The sequence below is a fragment of the Callithrix jacchus genome, chromosome 3 (genome assembly GCF_049354715.1).
Source record: "Callithrix jacchus isolate 240 chromosome 3, calJac240_pri, whole genome shotgun sequence".
Classification (NCBI taxonomy): Eukaryota; Metazoa; Chordata; class Mammalia; order Primates; family Cebidae; genus Callithrix; species Callithrix jacchus.
Genome location: NC_133504.1, coordinates 78,336,829 through 78,356,671, shown reverse-complemented (window position 1 = coordinate 78,356,671; position 19,843 = coordinate 78,336,829). Strand labels below are relative to the sequence as shown.

At 36.4% G+C, this 19,843-nt stretch overlaps 2 protein-coding genes across 9 annotated transcripts in view; one reads left to right on the top strand and one right to left on the bottom strand.

Annotated features, from left to right (window-relative positions):
* The window catches only part of USP53 (ubiquitin specific peptidase 53), an 80,485-nt gene that overhangs the window by 4,397 nt on the left and 56,245 nt on the right, over positions 1 to 19,843 (top strand). For 3 of the 5 annotated variants that reach the window (XM_002745443.7, XM_008992767.4, XM_035293041.3), the window contains 2 exons: positions 280 to 404; positions 17,801 to 18,492. In XM_002745443.7, coding sequence (XP_002745489.2) covers positions 18,349 to 18,492 — 144 coding nt within the window. In that variant the 5' untranslated portion in view covers positions 280 to 404; positions 17,801 to 18,348. The remainder of the gene's footprint in view (positions 1 to 279; positions 405 to 17,800; positions 18,493 to 19,843) is intronic. The other 2 variants (XM_078366566.1, XM_078366565.1) reach the window with 1 other exon arrangement.
* Positions 12,691 to 19,843, bottom strand: part of ARLN (allregulin) — a 68,901-nt gene continuing 61,748 nt past the window's right edge. Inside the window, exon 6 of one of the 4 annotated variants that reach the window (XR_004740699.3) lies at positions 12,691 to 17,855. The gene's annotated coding sequence lies outside the window, so the exon portion shown is untranslated. The remainder of the gene's footprint in view (positions 17,856 to 19,843) is intronic. The other 3 variants (XR_004740698.3, XR_001910527.4, XM_035293045.3) reach the window with 3 other exon arrangements.

Below are 19,843 nucleotides of genomic sequence, written 5' to 3'. Positions count from 1 at the left end.
CATACTTAGGTTAGCAAATTGTTTGAGCCCCAGATTTTTCCTCCTGTATGTTGCTGCCATATAGGCCTGAGATAATGCTCCTTATGTCAGTGTAGTACTGACAATGACCTAGCTCCCAGATGGTAGGTAGGAAATTGTCCTGTACTCTAGTGCCTAGGTTGTCTTTGTTAGGAACACTGTTTTTCCAGAGGGTTTGTTGTTTGAGTTTTTACTTTATTTCCTGGGCTTCCTTTGTTAAATACTTGATGATAACTTACCATGCACTGTGTTTTGTTCTAGATGCTCGTGATTTGCTTTACATTCTAAGTGGATTTGGAGAAGAGACAATAAAGAATAAACACCGTCAATACTGTAATATATGAGAAGGTGAAAAGTGCCAAGAAGGAAAGAAAAAGTAGAGCAAGGTAAGAAGAATTGGGAAAGTGTGGTGGAGATTGTGGTGGTTTGCAATTTTAGATAGGTATAGGCCTCATTTAAGTGATTTCTTTTAGCAAAGCAGCGAAAAAAGGTTATGAAGGCAGGGAGGGCAAAGCCCACAGGGGAATAGCCAGTACAAAGGATATAAAGAACAGAAGTTTGCATGGTGTGCAGGAATGACATCCAGGAGCCTGATGTGGCTGGAATGGAGAAAGCCAAAGGTCAAGTAGTTACATGAGGGGCTGGGCAGGTAGTGACATTATGATTTAATTTTAGAAAGATCTGTGTCTACTCTCTGGAATAGACTTACATGTTACTGTGTAAGGGTTGAAGTCAGGAGAGAGACAGTTATTCTATTAATTCACACAAGATGTGATAATGGCCAAGACTAGAATTGTTGAAGTGGAGGTGGTAAGATGGGGTCAGATCCTAAAATGTGAGAGAAAAAGGAGTCAAAGATGACATCAAGATATTTGTTCTCAGCAACTGAAAAGATAAAGTTGCCATTGGCTGAGATGGGGAATAAGGTATAGATAAAGAGTTCAGTTTGGGGCTTTGTCAAGGCAAATAAATGTTAGGTTATTGCTGACTTGACATAATTTTCTTCTGAAGATCATGTCGTAAAGCAGACTGCTTTAAGCCATTTTCTTTAATGAACATGTCCTGTATTCTGGATACATGTGTACATTTGTTGTCTGCTAGTCAGTTATTAGTGGAAACTGGTGACTAGGTAAAAGCCACCTGAAATAAAGCACAGTTTTTTAATGGAGCAAAAAAGTGGAAACTTACTGATTTTCTTTCTTTTTGGGTATATATCACTAGGGATTGCTGGATTTTACGTTGCTCCTTTTTCTCCTGGAATTCATGTAATAAAAAAAAAATATTCTATTCCTACTATTTTTTATAATTTTTTAATGATTTAGATCATTTTAATCACTTTATTATGCTTTATAATAAAATAACAGATGTGTATTTTTCCCTTGTGGATTATGTTATAATTAGTATTACTTTGGGAACCAGTAAATCTGAACTTTCACTTTGTCTCTTTTCAATATCTATATGCACATAATAAATTTTGAGAAATAAACATAAGAAGTTAAAAGTTTATTATATGTTTATCTTTTAGTGAGATAAATTGAGCATGAGTTAAGGTGCCCGATTAAAGGAAGCTTAAATTACACCAATATTTTGAGTTGTCCCTTTGTTTGGCCCCTGTAAATTTTTGTAGTAAACCTGGAAAATAGAACACAGTAAGATGTAGGACAGGTGAGGGGTTTATTTCTTTATTTGGTAAAGTAGGAGAAAAGCAGTTGTGAAAGTAGAACTGGGAAGGAACTATAGACGAATTGTTAGCCAGATCAATTCTAGGAAAGTGTCCATTTGGAAGTGGCAAATCTATAAATTAAGTCCTTTAAATCTAACCATACCTTTAAACTCTGGGAAAATGATTGTTTTCTTAGATATACATATCCCAGTTTGAAGATCACTGCCTTTAAATGTAAGAAAACCAAGATTTTAGGGTTGGTGAAAAGTCAAAAAAGGAGAAGGTGACTTGATAGAGGACAATTTAGAAATCCCAAGTAATTTAAGAGTTTCCTTTCTGGTACTTCCGTGTCTAAGATCTTCCTGATGTGCTGCCAGAATCTTTATGTTCACATTATTTTTCTTAGTGCTACCAGGGTAATCTTAAAACAGGTCTGATCATCATAGGTGGTGGGGTTAGAGGTAAAAGTGTTAAACTGGCACTAAGGTATATAATTCCTAATTTTAGCTCTGCTATTTACAGTCTCTAGAAACTGGAGTCCATTACTAAACTTCTCCTGACCTCATAGTTCTTATTCTTGCACTATCAAAAGAAGGAAAAAAGTTAGTTTAGTTCAGTGCCTTTCATACTTTTGTGCCCATGACTCAAAGTAAGGGAGATGATTTGCATGACGGTCTAAGTACATATATCCATATATTACTTTATTGGAGACATGAATTTCTTTTTAAATATGTATTTATTTATTTGATCTTATTTTGTTTTTTTGAGACAGAGTCTTTCTCTCTTGGCCAGGCTGGAGTGCAATAGTGTGATCGTGGCTCACTGCAACCACCATCTCCTGGGTTCAAGCAATTCTCTTGCCTCAGCCTCCTGAGTAGCTGGGATTACAGGCGCACACCACCACACCTGGCTAATTTTTGTATTTTTAGTAGAAACAGTTTCACATTTTGGTCAGGCTGGTCTTGAACTCCTGACCTTGTGATCCACCCATCTTGGCCTCCCAAAGTGTTGGGATTACAGGTGTGAGCTGCTGTGCCTGGCCTGAATTTCTTTAAGCAGAACCTGTGTATAAATGCTACATTAAGCCCAAAGCAGCCATGTTATATTATACTACACAGTGTTAATAATGTGACCTGTTAGAATGCAAATTACTGTACACTAGCCAAAAGAACATTGAACTAACACATTTTAAACTTGTCTTTCTTATCACGTATGAGGTTTAGAATTATTTAACAATCTAAATCAGTGCTTTTAAATGTTGTGGAGTTAGGGAGGGAGGTTAGTTCTAAACATCTTTATAGATCTGATTTAAAGCTGTAGTGGGGAGGCTGAGGTCACTAGAATTTGTGGAATAGAATGCTTGAAGGGAAAGAATTGCACAGAGAGAAAACTCAATCTGCACAAGAATGTCCTTGAATCTCTGGCTAGGAACTGGGTACAGGGAGAAACTCCAGGAGGCTGGGAAAAGGAGTACTTGAAAGTTTAAGAAGGGAAATTTGAAACTATGTTGAAATGAATAACATTGAAAACAATATAGCAGACTGTGTGGGATTTAAACTAAGGCAGTGTGGAGGGAAATTTATTACATGAAATACTTATATTAGAAAAGAAGAAAGCTTTAAGCTTTTATCAGAAAACTGGAAAAAGAAAAGCAAATTAAACCCAAAGTAAGCAGAGAAAGAAAATAATAGATTCTGGAAACCAATGAAATAGAAAACAGGAAAGCAAGAGAAAAAAAAAATCAGTGAATGAAAAGCTGATTCTTTGAAAGTAAAAATAAAATTGATAAAATCCCTAGCCAAGACTGGTCAATAAAAGAGAAGATACAAATTAACAGTATCAGGAGTGAAAGAAAGGACATCACTGCAGACTTTACCAACATTAAGGGGATAATACAGAGTATTGTGAATTTTTTTCCAATAGATTTGACAACTAGGTGAAATGGGAAAAGTCTTTTAAAGACACAAACTAGGAAAGAAGAAATAAAAACCTAAGTAGCTCTTTCTATCAAAGAGATTGAATTTATGATTTAAAATATTCCAATAAAGAAAATTCTAGGTCCACGTCAGGCGCGTTGGCTCAAGCCTTTAATCCCAGCACTTTGGGAGCCCAAGGCGGGTGGATCACGAGGTCAAGAGATCGAGACCATCCTGGTCAACATGGTGAAACCCCGTCTCTACTAAAAATACAAAAAATTAGCTGGGCATGGTGGTGCGTGCCTGTAATCCCAGCTACTCAGGAGGCTGAGGCAGGAGAATTGCCTGAACCCAGGAGGCGGAGGTTGCGGTGAGCCAAGTTTGCACCATTGCACTCCAGCCTGGGTAACAAGAGCGAAACTCCGTCTCAAAAAAAAAAAAAAGAAAGTTCTAGGTCGTGATAGTGCTACTGATAAATTTCTTCAGTCTTTTAAAAATATTGAAATAATAGCAGTTCTACATAAACTCTACCCAGAAAATGAAAGAGGAGAAAACACTTCCCAATTCATTTTATGAGATGATTATAACTCTAATAACAAAATCAGACAAAGATATCACAAGACAATTACAGACTGAAAATCTCTCATGAATACAGACGTAAAAATTATTTTAAATTTATTAGATTAAATCTAAAATATATAAAAAGAATAGGTTTTGATAAGTTGGGATTATCACCGGGAATACAAGGTTGATTTAATGCTTGAAAAATGATTGTAATGTGCTTCATTAAGACTCAGAATAATATAATCATCTCAGTATTTACAAAATTACAAAATTTAAACATTTTGACAAATTTCAACAACCATTTAAGATAAAACTTTCAACATATAGAATCATATAATCATCCAGTATTTACAAAAAATTTTGACAAAATTAAAAAACTATTTAAGATAAAATTTTCAACAAACTAGGTATAAAGGGGAACTCACCCAACCTGATACAGATATCTACAAAAATCTACAGCTAACCTTATACTTAAGATGAGAGACTGAATGATTTTTTCTTAGATTGGAAGCAAGATCAGTATTTATGTTCTCTATTCTAACATTTGGCATTGTACAGAAGGTCCTACCCAGTTCAGTAAGGCAGAACAAGCTGAAAGAGGCATGCAGATTAGCAAGGAAGAAGTGAAAGTGTCTAAGAAATCTATACAATGACTCCTAGAGCTGAGGTTGCAGTTTTTATTGTCAGAACACAAAATCAATTATATTTTTGTATGTTAGTAATGAAAAATTGGAAACCAGAATTGAAAACATCATTTACTATAATGTCAAAAAAGATGAGATAAATTTAAGAATATGTATAACCTGTATACTTAAATTGGCAAAACATTTCTAAGAGAAAGAAGACCTAAAAAAAAATGTAGAAAGACATAATATTTCTAGATTGGAAGTCTCAATATTGTTAAGATGTTATTTTTTTTTCAAAGAGGTGCTTTTGGTATAATTGTTGATGTACCTGAAATATTTATAATTCATGTAAAGTAATGTCAAAAACAGCAGTTATTTTTGCTCCAACCCAATTGAATAGAGAGACCAGAAATATATCTACTACATCAGTAATCAATTAATTTTTTTTCTTTTTTTTGAAACAAGGTCTCACACTGTCACCCAGGCTGAAGTGTAGTGGCACAATCACAGGTCACTGTAGCCTCTACCTCCCAGGCTCACACAACCCTCCCAGCTCGGCCCCCTGAGTGGCTGGGACTATAGGCATGTGCTACCATGCCTGGCTGATTTTTCTATCTTTTGTAGAGATGGGTCTCACTATGTTGCCCAAGATACTCTCGAACTCCTGGACTCAAGTGATTCTCTCACCTCACCCTCTCAAAGTGCTAGGATTGCAGGCATGAGCCACTGGCCCTGGCTGTAATCAATTAATTTTTGACAAAAGTATTCCAAAGCAATTTAGGGATTAAAAGCATACTCATTTTTAAAAATGGTGCTGGAAAATTGGATTTTGTTTGAACAGAATTAACCCAAAGCCTTATCTAATGCCACACACATACACACAAGCACGCACGCACGCATGCACGCATGCACACACGCACGCACACTTGAAATGAATCATAGAGCTAACCATAAGAGCCAAAACTTTAAAACTTCTAAAGGAACACAGGAAAACATTTTTTTGTGACAAATATCAGGACACAAAAACGCAACAATCATAAAATTAAAGAATGGGTAAATTGGACTTCATCAAAATGAAAAACTTTATCATAATTAAAGAACACTTAAAAGTCAATAATAATTAAACAGGAAAGGTTCCCTTGTTCCCCTTGCAGGGCATGTGATGGGGGTGTGACTGGCTTCTTCAGTGCCCCACTGCTTAAACCTCTAAGGGAGCATGCAGATGGGCAGGCTGTGGGCCTCCGATCCCACGCAGGGTCTAGGGGTGAATGTTTACAGCTCCTGATGCCCCAGTGGGCGTGTGTTACAGGGTGCTCTTTTAGTTTGCCTATAGGCGGCTTGTGTTAACCAGCTCAATTAGACCCTCTGCCTTGTCACAAAACAGAGGGCTTTCTGTATCTCAGAGTTCTTGCCTTGGGGTACCAGAAGAATTGGATCACAGGTGGGCTTGGAGAATGAGTACAAAGTTTTATTGAGTGGAAGTAGTTTTCAGACCATGGGGAAGCCAGAAGGGAGATGGTTTTCCTGTGGAGTTGGGCCACTCATTGGCCCTGGCTCTCCTCTGACTGCCAAACTCTGCCTCATCCCACTAGTCAATGGCCTGGTGGTGTGCCGGTGTCTGTTGGTGTGCTTTTCTTCTAGGTGCCCCTTTTGAGGACCAGCTCCTTGCATCTTCTTCCGCTGATGTGCCCATCTTGACGCCTGGTTGCCTATGTGTCTGCTCACTAGTGTTTTGGGTTTTTGTAGGCCTGGGATGGGGGCATGGTGGGCCAGGGTGGTCTTGGGAAATGCAACATTCGGGCATGAAGGCAGGAGTGCCTGTTTTCACCTAGGTCCATGGGGTGGATCCCTAACCAGGGACCACATCCTCTTCTACCCAACACTTCCCTTCCCTGCTTCTGTATCATTTAAAGGGACCATGCTCCCAGCACTCCCGTATCAATAACACATACAACCTAATGAAATAATGAGTAGAAGATTTGAATGTATGTTTCTCTAAAGATATACGAATGGCATAAGCACATGAACAGCTACTCTGCATCATTAGTCATTATAGAAATGCGCATTATAACCATAATGTGATACTGATAAACACCCCCACTAGAATAGCTTAAATTAAAAAGACAGTAACAATTGTTGAAGATGTGGAGTAGTTACAGCTCTCCTACATAAGGAGAGAATTAAAAATTGTATAATATTCAAAAACTTGGGAAAGCACTTTGGCAATTTTCTATAAGGTTAAACATACATTTACCTTACCATACGGTATATACAAGAGAAATGTGTCCACAGAAAGAATTATACTTGAGTGTATGTAGTTACTTTATTCATTATAACTCCAAAATGGAAACAACTCTAGTTAATCTATCTACTGGTAAAGAGATAAGAAAGAATATTACTCAGTAATAAAAAGGAATGTATAACTACCGATTTGTGCAACAGTACAGATGAAACTCAAAAGTATGAGACCATTCATGAGAAATTCTAGAAAAGTTGAAACTAGGACAGTGGATCTGTGTTTTCTTGCGGGTTGAATGTATTAATTTTCTATTACTATCTAACAAATTACCACAATTTTGACAGCTTAAAACAATGCACATTTATTATTTCACAGTGTTAGTGGGTCAGAAGTCTAGGTCGTTTTTTAACTGAGTTCTCTGCTCTGGGTCTCACAAGAGGGGTCAAGGTGTCAAATGGACTGGCCTTTTATCTGGAGGTCTTAAGGAAGAAGAATCTGCTTCTGGGTTCATTCAGGTTGTTGGCAGAGGTGTTTCCTTGTAGGAGTAAGGCCCGTTTCTTTGTTAGCTGTCAACCAGGATCTGTTCTCTTATGTTAAAGACCCCCTTCACCTTTAAAGCAGCAATTACACATCAAGTCTTTCTCATGCTTCAAATCTCTTTTTCTATCACCAGCCAGAGAAAGCACTCTGCTTTTAAGGATTCATGTGATTACATTAGGCCCAACCAGATAATCACCATATTTTTAGGTCACTTGTGCCATATAACATAGTGTGATAATGGAATAGGTATCATATTTACAGGTTCCTGTAGGGTACGAAATCTGGGGATGTGGGGAGTGGGTACACTTTCAGAATTCTGCCTACCACACTTAAGGAAGGTTATTGCCTGTGAAGGGGCACAGGAGAGCTTCTCAGGGTGATTGTGGTAATGGTTACATGACTGTATGTTTGTCAAAACTTACTGAACTGTACACTAACACGATTAATTTTATTGATTGCAACTTATACCTCAAAAGCTGGTTAACTTAAACATCCTATGTACAAAAATATTGTACATATGAAAATTAATTAGCTCTCACTGAGATACTAGTGACCTCTGAATTGTTTAATTTGTAACTTATAAAATAGCAAATAGACTAAAATATAAGTAGAATAGAAACAAATAAAATAGAAGAAAGAGTAAGGAAAACTACAGTTGTGTAGTATAAGTAGACTTAGATGAATAAAAGGGAGGAAGGAGTTAATTACTAGCTGTTCCTCTAGATCTTTTGTTAGAGTTAGATTCCCTCTACCCTGCCTTCCTTATACCAGGTATTCTTCCTGGGTATTATAAAGCTGAATGGTCTGAGCAACATAGTCCTAGACCTCTGTCAGATACAGTAACAATTGCATACAACATAGACCATAGTGGCCATTCTGCTATAATCCATCCAGCCATCTATATATGGTGCTATTATGTGAAATAAAGACTAAAATAATGTTGTCCTTTTGGTTCCAGTATAATAACTACCATAAACCTGGTGTTTCTGATATTCTTTCAAGCTGCCACTCTTCTCACTTACATGCCCTTTCTTTAGCATTTCATCTATTCTTATGTTTATATGTTCATGACTTGAAAATCCATTATGTCCAACCCTGAACTCTTCCCCAAGATTACCTTTTGAATCTAAATGTTTACTGGATCTCTCCCTTTGAATGTTCTATAGAAACTCATTCATTTTATCCTAAATGGAACTCAGTATTTTCTCTCAAGCTTACTTTCCTATAAATGCTATTTGAGTTGGTATAACAATCCTACTACCATTCATTGTAGAAATCTGGGAACTTTCTTTACTTTCCTCTCTGCTTCATAGGTTTTGCTGACTACTTCTGAAAGATGTGTTATATTCATCCCCTTTTCCTGCTATCACTGCCCTTGTGTAGGCTCATGCCATCTCTCCTCTGCAATCCTTCACCAGCCTCCTGATTTACCTGTTTTACTTGCAGTTTAATTTACCTCAAATTCATCTTATTCATTGCCATGTCTGTTTATACCACAAGTCTGATTGTAATTTCCCTGCTTAAAACCAACAAAAGCTTTTCACCACCTATTAGGTAAAGGCTAAATTTCTTATGTGACCTTCAAGAGCAGCCATGATCTGACCCCTGGTTCTGTCTACCTCATACTTTATTATGTATATTACTTCATTACTTGGTTCATAGCATTTCTTTGAAATACATCTCATCTTCCCAACATACACACAAAACTTGTGCTCATTTTTCAATATATAGTAAGATGTAACCTCTCCAGGAAGCCTATTTTGCTTCCACACAGATCTTATGTTATAATATGCATATGTCTGGCTTTGCATATTTATATGTTTTGTTCTTTTTTTCTTTGGGCTTCAACTGCACATCACTGAGTTTAATCTTTTTTATTATCTAAGTTGGCTGTCTAGCCCTGTTTCAATTATACATATATATACTCCTTACTCAGGTGATCATGTATAGTGTATATGTTTTCACACATATATTGTTTTACCAAAATGAGGTAATATTAAGTTTCTGCATTTTGCCTTAGTCATTCAAAAACACTGTTGTATTTTCCTGGAATTTGATCTTGTGGTCTGTCTCTGGAGAATGGCTATAAACACTACTCTTACCCTGATAGGACTTCAGGAGATGTGGTCATGGGTGTTTACAATGTGCTTTTCACAGGATACTTCTTTTTCCTGGCATATGACCTAATGCCTTAGTGTCCCTGACCCTCGACAGGTGTCCCTCTCACAGGAAACTTGTTTATACTGGCAGATGCCCTTGTGACTCTTGTCTTACCTGTGTTGAGTTTATTTCTATCAAGATAGCCATTCTCTAGGAGAGTCCTGACCAGAAAAGAAGCTGAATTCAGGTGTAATTGGGTGAGATACACAGGATACGACTCACCAAAACATGAAATAACAGAAGCAGTTTATTACTTACAAATCCAGAGACAAGAGGGCAGCACGTCTCCTATGGCCAACTGGAAGTGGGGAGCCACTGATACATGCACATTCAACCACTGGGTGGGGAACAAAAGACAGAGAGAGGGGAACTTGTGGGCCAAAACCTTTACCGGGGCCCAGGGTATTGCCTAGGTGGGTTTCCTGTAGGGAGTTCTAATTGGTGGGTTTAGAGTATGTGGGTACATGTTCCATGGAGTCACTGTGACTGAAAGGTGGTCACTGTGGCATATCTGCACAGCCTGTGCATGCTGTGTGAGTCAGCAGGTCAAGTTATGTGGTTTGAATTTCACTGACCACCTATAAAGAGGTGGTGAGTAGGAAGCAGTTGTATGAAGTAGATGTCTGTATTAACCACACTGAGGAACTAGGAGGAGGTAGAAAACTGGAAACTGTCAGGCTTAACAGAGCACTGCTTCTGGTATGAGAAAATCCAGCTTATGTTCAAAGTGGATGCAGAGGTAACACAAAATTATAGGAATTCACTGCAAACACCCTGTTAGCAATTATGTTCCTAATGATAGATATTTACTTTATTTCTTTCATTATTTACTGCTATAACCTAATATATCTCAATAAAAATAGTACTTTTATTTCTGGGGTATAGATTCTCAGTATTGAGTTTTAGGGGTTGAAGTGTGTTAAGTTTTTAACTTTAATAGTTGTGGCCATGTTGATATAATATTGCCAGAGGGTATAATAGTATGATTACATTTCTTGTTAGCCGTGAAAGAAAGTACCTTTTCCCTTTTATTCTCACCAACAGTGTTTTAGTATTTTTGTCAGTGTGATAAAAATGAAGTACCTTTCAACTACTGTACTAGATCCCTCCCACCTGCCAGTTTTGTTGATTCTCTAGCAGGACTCACAGAGCTCAGCATATAGTTATATGCATTGCTGTGATTTATTACAGTGAAAGGATATAAAGCAAAATCAGCAGACAGAGAAGGAGCAGGAGGTGAAGTCAGCCCGAAACCAGGCACAAACTTCCAATTGTCTTCTACAAGTGGAGTCACACAGGGCACACTGATTTCTCCAGCAACAGATTGTGATGACACATGTAAAATGTTGTGTACCAGGAAGCTCATTAGAGATTCAGTACTTAACATTTTATTGTGGGATGGTCACATAAGCATCCTCTGCCTGGAATGTACCACAATTGCAGTGTTCCAGAAGGAAAACAGGTATTCAGGATAAAAATTTTGTTTGTGCAGTTTAGCTATAGTGACCCACTCTTATCAGTGTGTTGGAAAGCCTCCCCAAATCTTGAGTTCCCAAAGGTCAGCCTTGCAAGCAGACCATTGTAAGGATGGCAGTCTAAGGGGTGCTATGTAAAGTCTTTTCTTTTGCTCTTTTTAAAAAACATTTCATATGAATGGAATCATATAATATATGGTCTTTTGTGACTGACTGCTTATACTTTGCTTAGTGTTTTTAATGTTCGTTCATGTTGTAATATATGTTGCTTCTTCATTTTTTAATGGCTGAATAATATTTCATTGTATGAATATACATAACACATTTTGTTCATCCATTGACTGGTTGATGGACATTTGGATTGTTTCCCCTTTTTGAATATTATGAATAATGCTGTGTTAGCTATTTTCTTCACAGCCTCCCAAATGTTTATTGAGAGAATAAATACAGACTCACATTTGCATTCTCATAAGAAACCACGCTTGTCATTATTCTTTTCAGTTGTATGTTATTCCTTTGACGTATCGGTAGATTATGTTTGCTAGCATTTTATTTATAATTTTTGTACCTATAATCATGTCAAATTGGTATGAGGTTTATCATGTTTTGATAATAAGGATATGTTAGCTTTATGAAATGATTTGGGGATTCTTACTGTTTTATTTACCCTGTGGCCTGCAGTGATTTAACACTAGAATCAACAGTTATTTGAAGTTTAGAATTTGTCTATCCAGATGCCATTTAAAATGAAATAACTTTTATCTCTTTTCCATTTTCTTCTAAACTAGTCTTTTTAAGCTTTTCATTTTTTCTTGTATTCTTTCCATTGCTTATGTGTCTAGTCATTTCTCCTTTGTCAATTTTATTAGTGTTCATGTTTCTCTCTCTCTCTCTTTTTTTTTTTTTTTTTTTAACCTTAATCAGGCCTTTTGTAAAGATATCTGTTAGTTTTTGTAAAATTTTAGTTTGGGATTTATTTTTTTTATTGTTTATCAGTTGACTTGGAAATCTCCTTTTTTCAAGTTAGTATAAGGTTTCACAGTTTTTGTCCTACTTCTCTTTTTTACTACATCATGTTTGGATTCTTTGAGTTACACATCCTGTTTGTATCTGAGTTTTTCAGTCTTTAATTCTGGGAAATTCTTAATCATTTCTAGACATATCTACTTATATCCCTCTCTAGGAATCTTATTGGATAGATATTGACATTTAATTATTTTAATCATGTCTCATAGCTTTTGAGAAGTGTTTATGTTTTCTACTTCCTTATTCCTTTTTTAATGCTTTGTAGGAGAATTGCTTGATCTGAACTTGTTGCTCACTAGTATGTTCTTGTCCTGTATTCAGTTTTCTAGTTAACCTGTCGAGTTTTTTATTTCAGCAGTTTAAAAAATCTATACATATCTTCAATTGGTGAATATTTATGCTTGTTTTAAATTTACGTTCTCTTTAGTCTTTTTTCTCATGGTATAAAGTTCAGTTTATTGTCTTTCTTTTGTTGTGCTCATACTCTCCAAGTGTCTAGTTGTATTTTTCATGGAAGTACCAAGTTATGAGCTAGTAGTATTTGCCTGGGAGGAGGGTGAAAGACTAGGCTCTAACTTGTGTCTTTGCGTGATTTCATGGAGCAAAGGTGGGGGTGTATGGGCTTGATTCGGGGTGATACAGTTTGAGAATTGGTGCCAAAAAGGAACTTCCTGTTGACTTGCCAACGAGGCATGATCTTCTCTAGAACCTGCTTTCCTTATTCTATGTATGCAGTGCGGTGAGGACAGAACACACAGAGTCCTTGCCAATCACCTGAACTTGTTACCGTTTCCCAAACTGCTTGTCTTCTGGTGCTTTCCTGATATAGTAATCTCCTGTATCATCCAGATGGCACTGGGGTGGTAGCAGAGCCGTTCTGTTTCATTGTATCCCATAGGGTAGGAATTCTCTGCCAGAGCGGTGTAAAGACTGGAAAAGGTCACTACTAGGTCTTTCCCAGTTGGTAGCATTTGGCCTGCTCCATCTCCTGGTTGCCATTTCCTTGACACTCTAGATGCCAATTGCTTTTAGTGCCCCAAGGTTTTTTATTCAATAGACTTATTTTTGCTTTTGCGTAATCTGTAGGGTTGAGATAGATGGAGGGAACGAGGTGTTTGAAATCTTGTGCTGGAGTGGAAGCCATAATATTTTTAAATTATCTGTTTGTGTCTGTGCCCCTCACCAAAGTAAGCCCCTTAAAGGTAGTGATTTTTATATATACTTTAGCATAGTTCATGGGGTAGACTTGGTGTCTAATAAAGTTTATTGAAAGAATATTGTTTCAAAAAAATTCTTTCTTTGAGAATATAAATGTACTACCAATACAGAACTTCCTTAATGTTGTAAAAGCATGACTAAATTTATTAAAAACTTAATTTATGTGCAAGGTTTCAGGATCATTTAGATTACTTTAGAAGTGGTTATAAACTGGAGAGTAAAATAAAAAGAAGAAAACAACTAACATAATGCATTCGTCCCTCAGTGGGTTGGTTCCAGGACCTACTGCAGATACCACAATCCATGGATGCTTAGGTCCTTCAGTGGGTCCTGGGGAACACATAGATACTAAAAGTTGGTCCTCCACAGCTGAGGTTCTGCATCCTGCAAACACTGAATTTTCGATCCATGGTTCTTGAATCCATAGATGCAGAACTCATGGACATACAGGGCTAATTGTATAGTGTTTTAAATTTTCAAAACATTTAACCTATGTTAAAGCAGGGCTGTTCTTGTTATCCCCATCTTAAAAGTGAAGAAACCATGAATCAGAGATGACAAGAATGTATGTAAGACTAAGCAGCCAATAAACAGGCCTGGAAACAAAGTTCTCCTGACTGATTCTTTTAAAGACTGATGCTTCTTTATTTTTCAGCGCTTCTCTATTTTAATGGGCATTTGATTAATGATACTGAACTGACCGGAGTCATTCTGTCTGTCATCTTTTTGTACTATGGAACTCAATCACTGTTATCCAGAGTTTTTGGTGGTGGTGGTGTTTGCTTTTAGAGACAGGGTCTTGGTGCCATGCAGGCTGGAGTGCAGTGGGACAATCTTAGCTCACTGCAGCCTCAAATTTCTGGGCTCAAGTAATCTACCCACCTCAGCTTCCTGAGTAACTGAGACTACAGGTGCGTACCACTGTGCCTGGCTCATTTTTAAAAAAAATTTATTGTAGAGACAAGGTCTCACTATGTTGCCCAGGCTAGTCTTGAGCTCCTGGTTTTAAGTGATCCTCCCCACTTGACCTCCAAAAGTGCTGGATTACACACGTAGGGCACCCTGCCCGGCCATCACCCAGAGTTTAAAGCCAGAGTACTTCAAAAGGGCTTGTGAGATCCCACACGATCTTTTCCCCATTTACTTTTCTCTTTGTTCATGTTTCTCCTGCCACACACGAGGCTTTATATTACTATTCCTCCATTATACCAGATATGCTGCAACCCTCAGTATCTTTGAGGCTTCTGTTCACTGTGCTTGGAATTCTTTCTCTCAGGTGGCTTCTTCATCTCCTTCTAATCTTTGTGCAAATGTAACCTCAGTGAGACCCTATCTAAAAAGCACAAACCATCCTACATCATATATACTTCCTATCCTCTTTTCTTAGACTGCTTTTGTTACTACTTAGCACATAACCCTCTAGTATACTCTACAATTTATTATTAACTAAGGTATTGTCTGCCTTTCATCATTATAATGTTAGTTCCAGTGACTGGTTCAATACATGGCTAAAAAAATGTTGAGTGAAATAATTCATCAACAAAATTCAGTTGATTAAACAAAACTGTTAGTAAAACATGTATACTGCTGAGGTATTACTGGTTAGATTCCATACCAATGCAATAAAGCAAGTTGCAGGGATTTTTTTTGTTTCCTGGTGCGTATAAAAGTTTTGTTTACATTGTACTACAGTCTATTAAGTGTGCAAAATAGCATCATGTCTAAAAAGACAATGTGTATATCTTATTTTAAAACTGCTTTATTGTTAGAAAATGCTAATAAACATTTGAGCCTTGAGTGAGTTGTAACCTATTTGCTGGTAGAGGATCTCGCCTTGATGTTGATGGCTGCTGACTGAATCAGCGTGATGGTTACTGAAGACTGAGGTGGATGTGGGTATTTCTTAAAATAAGGCAACAATGAAGTTTGCCACATTGACTCTTCCTTTCACCAAAGATTCCTCTGTAGCATATGATGCTGTTTGATAGTATTTTCCCCATAGTAGATCTTCTTTCAAAATTGGGGTCAAACCCATGCCACTACAGTACTGTTCTAAATTTTTTTTTGTCATTTCAACAATGTGCACAGCAATTCAGTCACATCTTTACAATCCACTTATAATTCTATCTCTCTTGCTATTTACAGCCAGTTACTTTCTCCAATGAAGTCTTGAACCCCTCAGAGTTATCCATAAGCGTTGGTATCGTTAACCAAATATCCTATTAATGTTGGTATTTTGCCCTTCTCTTGTGAATCATGATTGTTATTTATGGCATCTAGTATGGTGAATCCTTTTCAGAAGGTTTTCAGGTTACTTTGCCCAGATCCATCAGAGGAATCTCTTTCTGTGGCAGCTATGGCCTTATGAAATGTCTTTCTTAAATAGTGGGACTTAACAGTCAAAATTACTCATTGATCAATGAGCTGCAGAATGGTTATTGCAGGCATGAAAGCAACATTAATCTCTGTACATCATCATTGGAGTTCTTGGCTAACCAGGCACATTGTCAATAAGCAGCAATATTTTGAAAGGAATATTTTTCTGAGCACTAGGTCTTCAACTGTGGGCTTAAAATATTCAGTAAACCGTGTTGTAAACAGATGTGCTGTCATCCAGGCTTTGTTATTCCATTTGTAGAGTACAGTCAGTCGAGACTTATGATGATTTTTAAGGCCCTAGAATTTTCAGAATGGTAAATGAGCATTGGCTTCCACTCGAAATCACCAACTGCATTAGATCCTAATAAGAGAATCAGCCTGTCCTTTGAAGCTTTGAAGCCAGGCATTGACTTCTTTCTGACTGTGCATGTCCTAGATGGCATCTTCTTCCATCTGTCAATATCACTGTCAGTCTTCAACTGTTTCTTCATCAACTGTTTGACAGTTGATGACTGTTTCTTCAACACTGAAAATGTGTTAATTAGTGTAGCCACTTTCATAGTTATCTTAGCTAGATCTCTGGATAATTTGCTGTACCTTCTCAACATCAGTATTTGCTGACTCACCTTGCATTTTTGTAGTAAGTAATTATGGTCTCACCTATACAGCACTATTAAGATGGAGATGGCATCTTTCCTTAAACCTACTGAACCAACTACTAGCTTCCTACTTTTCTTCTTTAGCTTCCTCACCCTCTTTTTCTCAGCTTTCATAGAATTAAAGAGAGTTAGGGCCTTGCTCTGGATTGGGCTTTAGCTTAAAGCAATGTTGTGATTGGCTGGATCTTCTAACCAGACCACTCAAATTATCAGCTGTTTCACTTTCTTATCATTCAGGTGTTCACTTGAGTAGAGCTTTTAATTTCCTTCAAGCTTTTCCCTTGCATTCACAACTTGGGTTGCTTACTGTTTGGTGTAGGAAGCCTACCTTTCCACCTGTCTCAGCTTTCAACATGCCTTCCCCACCAAGACTAGACATTTCCAGCTTTTGACTGAAAATGAGAGACATGCAACTTCTTTCACTTGAACACCTAGGGGCCATTGTAGGGTTATGAATTGACCTCATTTCAGTACTGCTGCATCTCAGGGAATAGGAGGGCCTGAGAAGAGGATAGTGGAAACAGATGGTTAGTGGAGTAGTCAGACACATTCATGGATTATGCTTGCCATCCTTTTTTTTTGAGTGGTTCATAGTACCTGAAAACAATTGCAATAGTAACATCAGAGATAACTTATCACAGATCAGCATAACAGATATAGTAATATTGAAAAAGAATTGCTGAAGTGTGACATAGACACCAAGTGAGCACATGCTGTTGGAAAAATGGTGCTGGTAGATTGGCTTGATATGGGGTTGGAATAAACCTTCAATTTGTTAAAAAGGCAGTATAAAGTAAAATACTACAAAACAAGGTATTCTTGTATTTGTTTTTAATGTATAAGTCCTTTTAATCAGGTGTATGCATTTGTTGATACCATGGAAATTTAATTTACCAAGATTTATTTATGAATTAACGGTTTATTTTGAGTAATTTTACATCTGTTTGCATAAAATCTGTCTTTTTTGGAAAAATGTGATTCTGTGTAAGAAGGATAACAATATATTAATAAATAGAGCAATTTAGTGTTGACAAATATAGGATACTAGCTGAAATATAATTCTAGATTTTTGAAGAATATTTTCCTTATGAAACCATGTTTTGAACATTGAGCTTCAAGTAGGTAGGGATTAATGTCACATACATATTTTAAAAAGGTAAATGATTAAATATTTTAAAATATATATTAAAATGCTATCATTCTAATACTTTTCATGATGAGTTTTAATCTATATTCAATATTTGTGATCAAATAGTAAAGTAAAAATTTTCTTATTTGCATTTGCTTTTATTTAAACTTTTTTTTTCTTTTTTGTAGATTTGCCTTCAGGTCACATTGATATGAGATATGGAGTCACCTTTCATAACTTCACCTGGGAAAGAGAGAGAAAACTTTCTTGTTAAAAAAATATAAGGAAAACAAACAACCAAATGAATCATGCCAAATGCCAACTCTATATCTTTTTGTGTCATTAACATATATATTTTAATGCATCAAGACAAATGGCTTATACATTAAAGGAGATGATTTGTTCATCAGTATTTTTAGCCATTAAAAAAAATTTGTTTTCATGTTGAACTTATACAGCTCTCATTAAATTTAACACATATAAACATCTTTAAGGCCTTGTTTAAAATAGCTTTCTTTTTTAGTGCTTAGAACTTCAATGTTTATGTGCCCTACTGTTACTTGTCAAAGTCTTCAAGAGTTTATAACATCAGGAAAGATATGGACTTGGAAACTTACATTATTAAAATAGACCGCAGTGGATTTAAGAGGACAATTCAAGACATCCATTTTATTATCTAAAATATTACATAAAAGTATACAGTTTTTAGGCTAAATGCAAACAAAGTTGCTTGAAGATGGCATGGGTAAAATTCTTACGGAAACCTGGTGGCAACCTTGGAAAAGTTTATCAGCCTGGAAGCATGCTATCGCTAGCCCCTACCAAAGGCTTGTTAAATGAACCAGGACAAAACAGCTGCTTTCTTAATAGTGCTGTACAGGTGAGACCATAATTACTTCATTAAAAAAAAATACTTCTCAGAAAATCCTTTGTTTAATGCTTCTTTAGCTCATAAATTAAAAATAAAATTATAAACTAGAATGACTTTTTAATATAACTTTTAATGGGAACAAAAATGTTTTAGCTGGTCATTTTGATTTTTATAATAAATGGAAATGGCTTTTTCAACAGATTGATGTATCACTATGATATAAATAATCTTATTTAAAATGTTTAGTAAGTTAATATTTTTCTAACATACATAAACATTTTTGTTTTAATCAGCTAATACCCCTCCCTTTAAAAAAATTCAGTATAGGATATCTGTAGATAGAATAAAAAGACATAAGCTGCTTGGATTGAAATGAGAATGCAGCGGTTTTTTATCTCAGTACTCAAACTTCCTTCACCTCCCACTGTGGTCCTTAAATTATCTCTGCAGAATCAGCATTCGGGCTGCACTGTTTTGGGTAAATTGAAGGATAATCCATTTTACTTCAATTCTTGTTGAAAATCTTTTAATTAACCTGCTTTTCTGCCTTAGATAACTATATACTTTCTTGTGCATAATATAGTTTTTATTCAGCAGTCATAGATTTTATAGACCCTGTGTCCTTCTGACCACTGTAGAGTACTAAAGATGAGGAAGATTTAGAATATTGATAATTTTTTCTATTGACCTTAGAATATACCATGAAAGAATTCATATATAATGATTCACTTTTTGTATGTATTGTTTTTTCTTTTGAAAAATAATAGAGAAAAATACTGGTTGATTAGGTCATCTGACAGATAAATGTAGAATGCATCAAGTGCACAGACATCTGACTCAGAGCTATGTTCTCAGTTACCCTTTACCCGAAACAGATGCCAAACTTGAACATTCTCTAACTCATCCAGGGAAAGAGAAGCAGTTGGTATTAAAACATTAATTCTAATTTACTTTAGGACACTTAAATAGTAGTGTTCTGCCCTGGCTCAAAGATCCCAGTGACATTACTGTCACAAATGCAGAAAAATATTTATTCAATGGCACTGGATATAATGAAGTATTAGATACCAAAAGACCTGGAATTAAATGCTTTTGATTAAATCAGGCTGTGAGAAAGGGTTTCTGGCATTTCAGATATTTTTCTGTTTACCCCTTTTTCTTTTTCACTTTTATGTTTTCCCCTCTGTTTCTGTCCTTTTCATTGGCACCCAAAATACTATAGTTCAGGGAAACAAAACACAGAACAGGTGAAAATTTTGAGTAAGGAAACTTAAATGGGTTAGAACATGGAGAAGTACTCCTATGGCGATGTTTTTTTTTCTTTAAATGAGCATTCCACTGACCTTTACCATGAAGACTG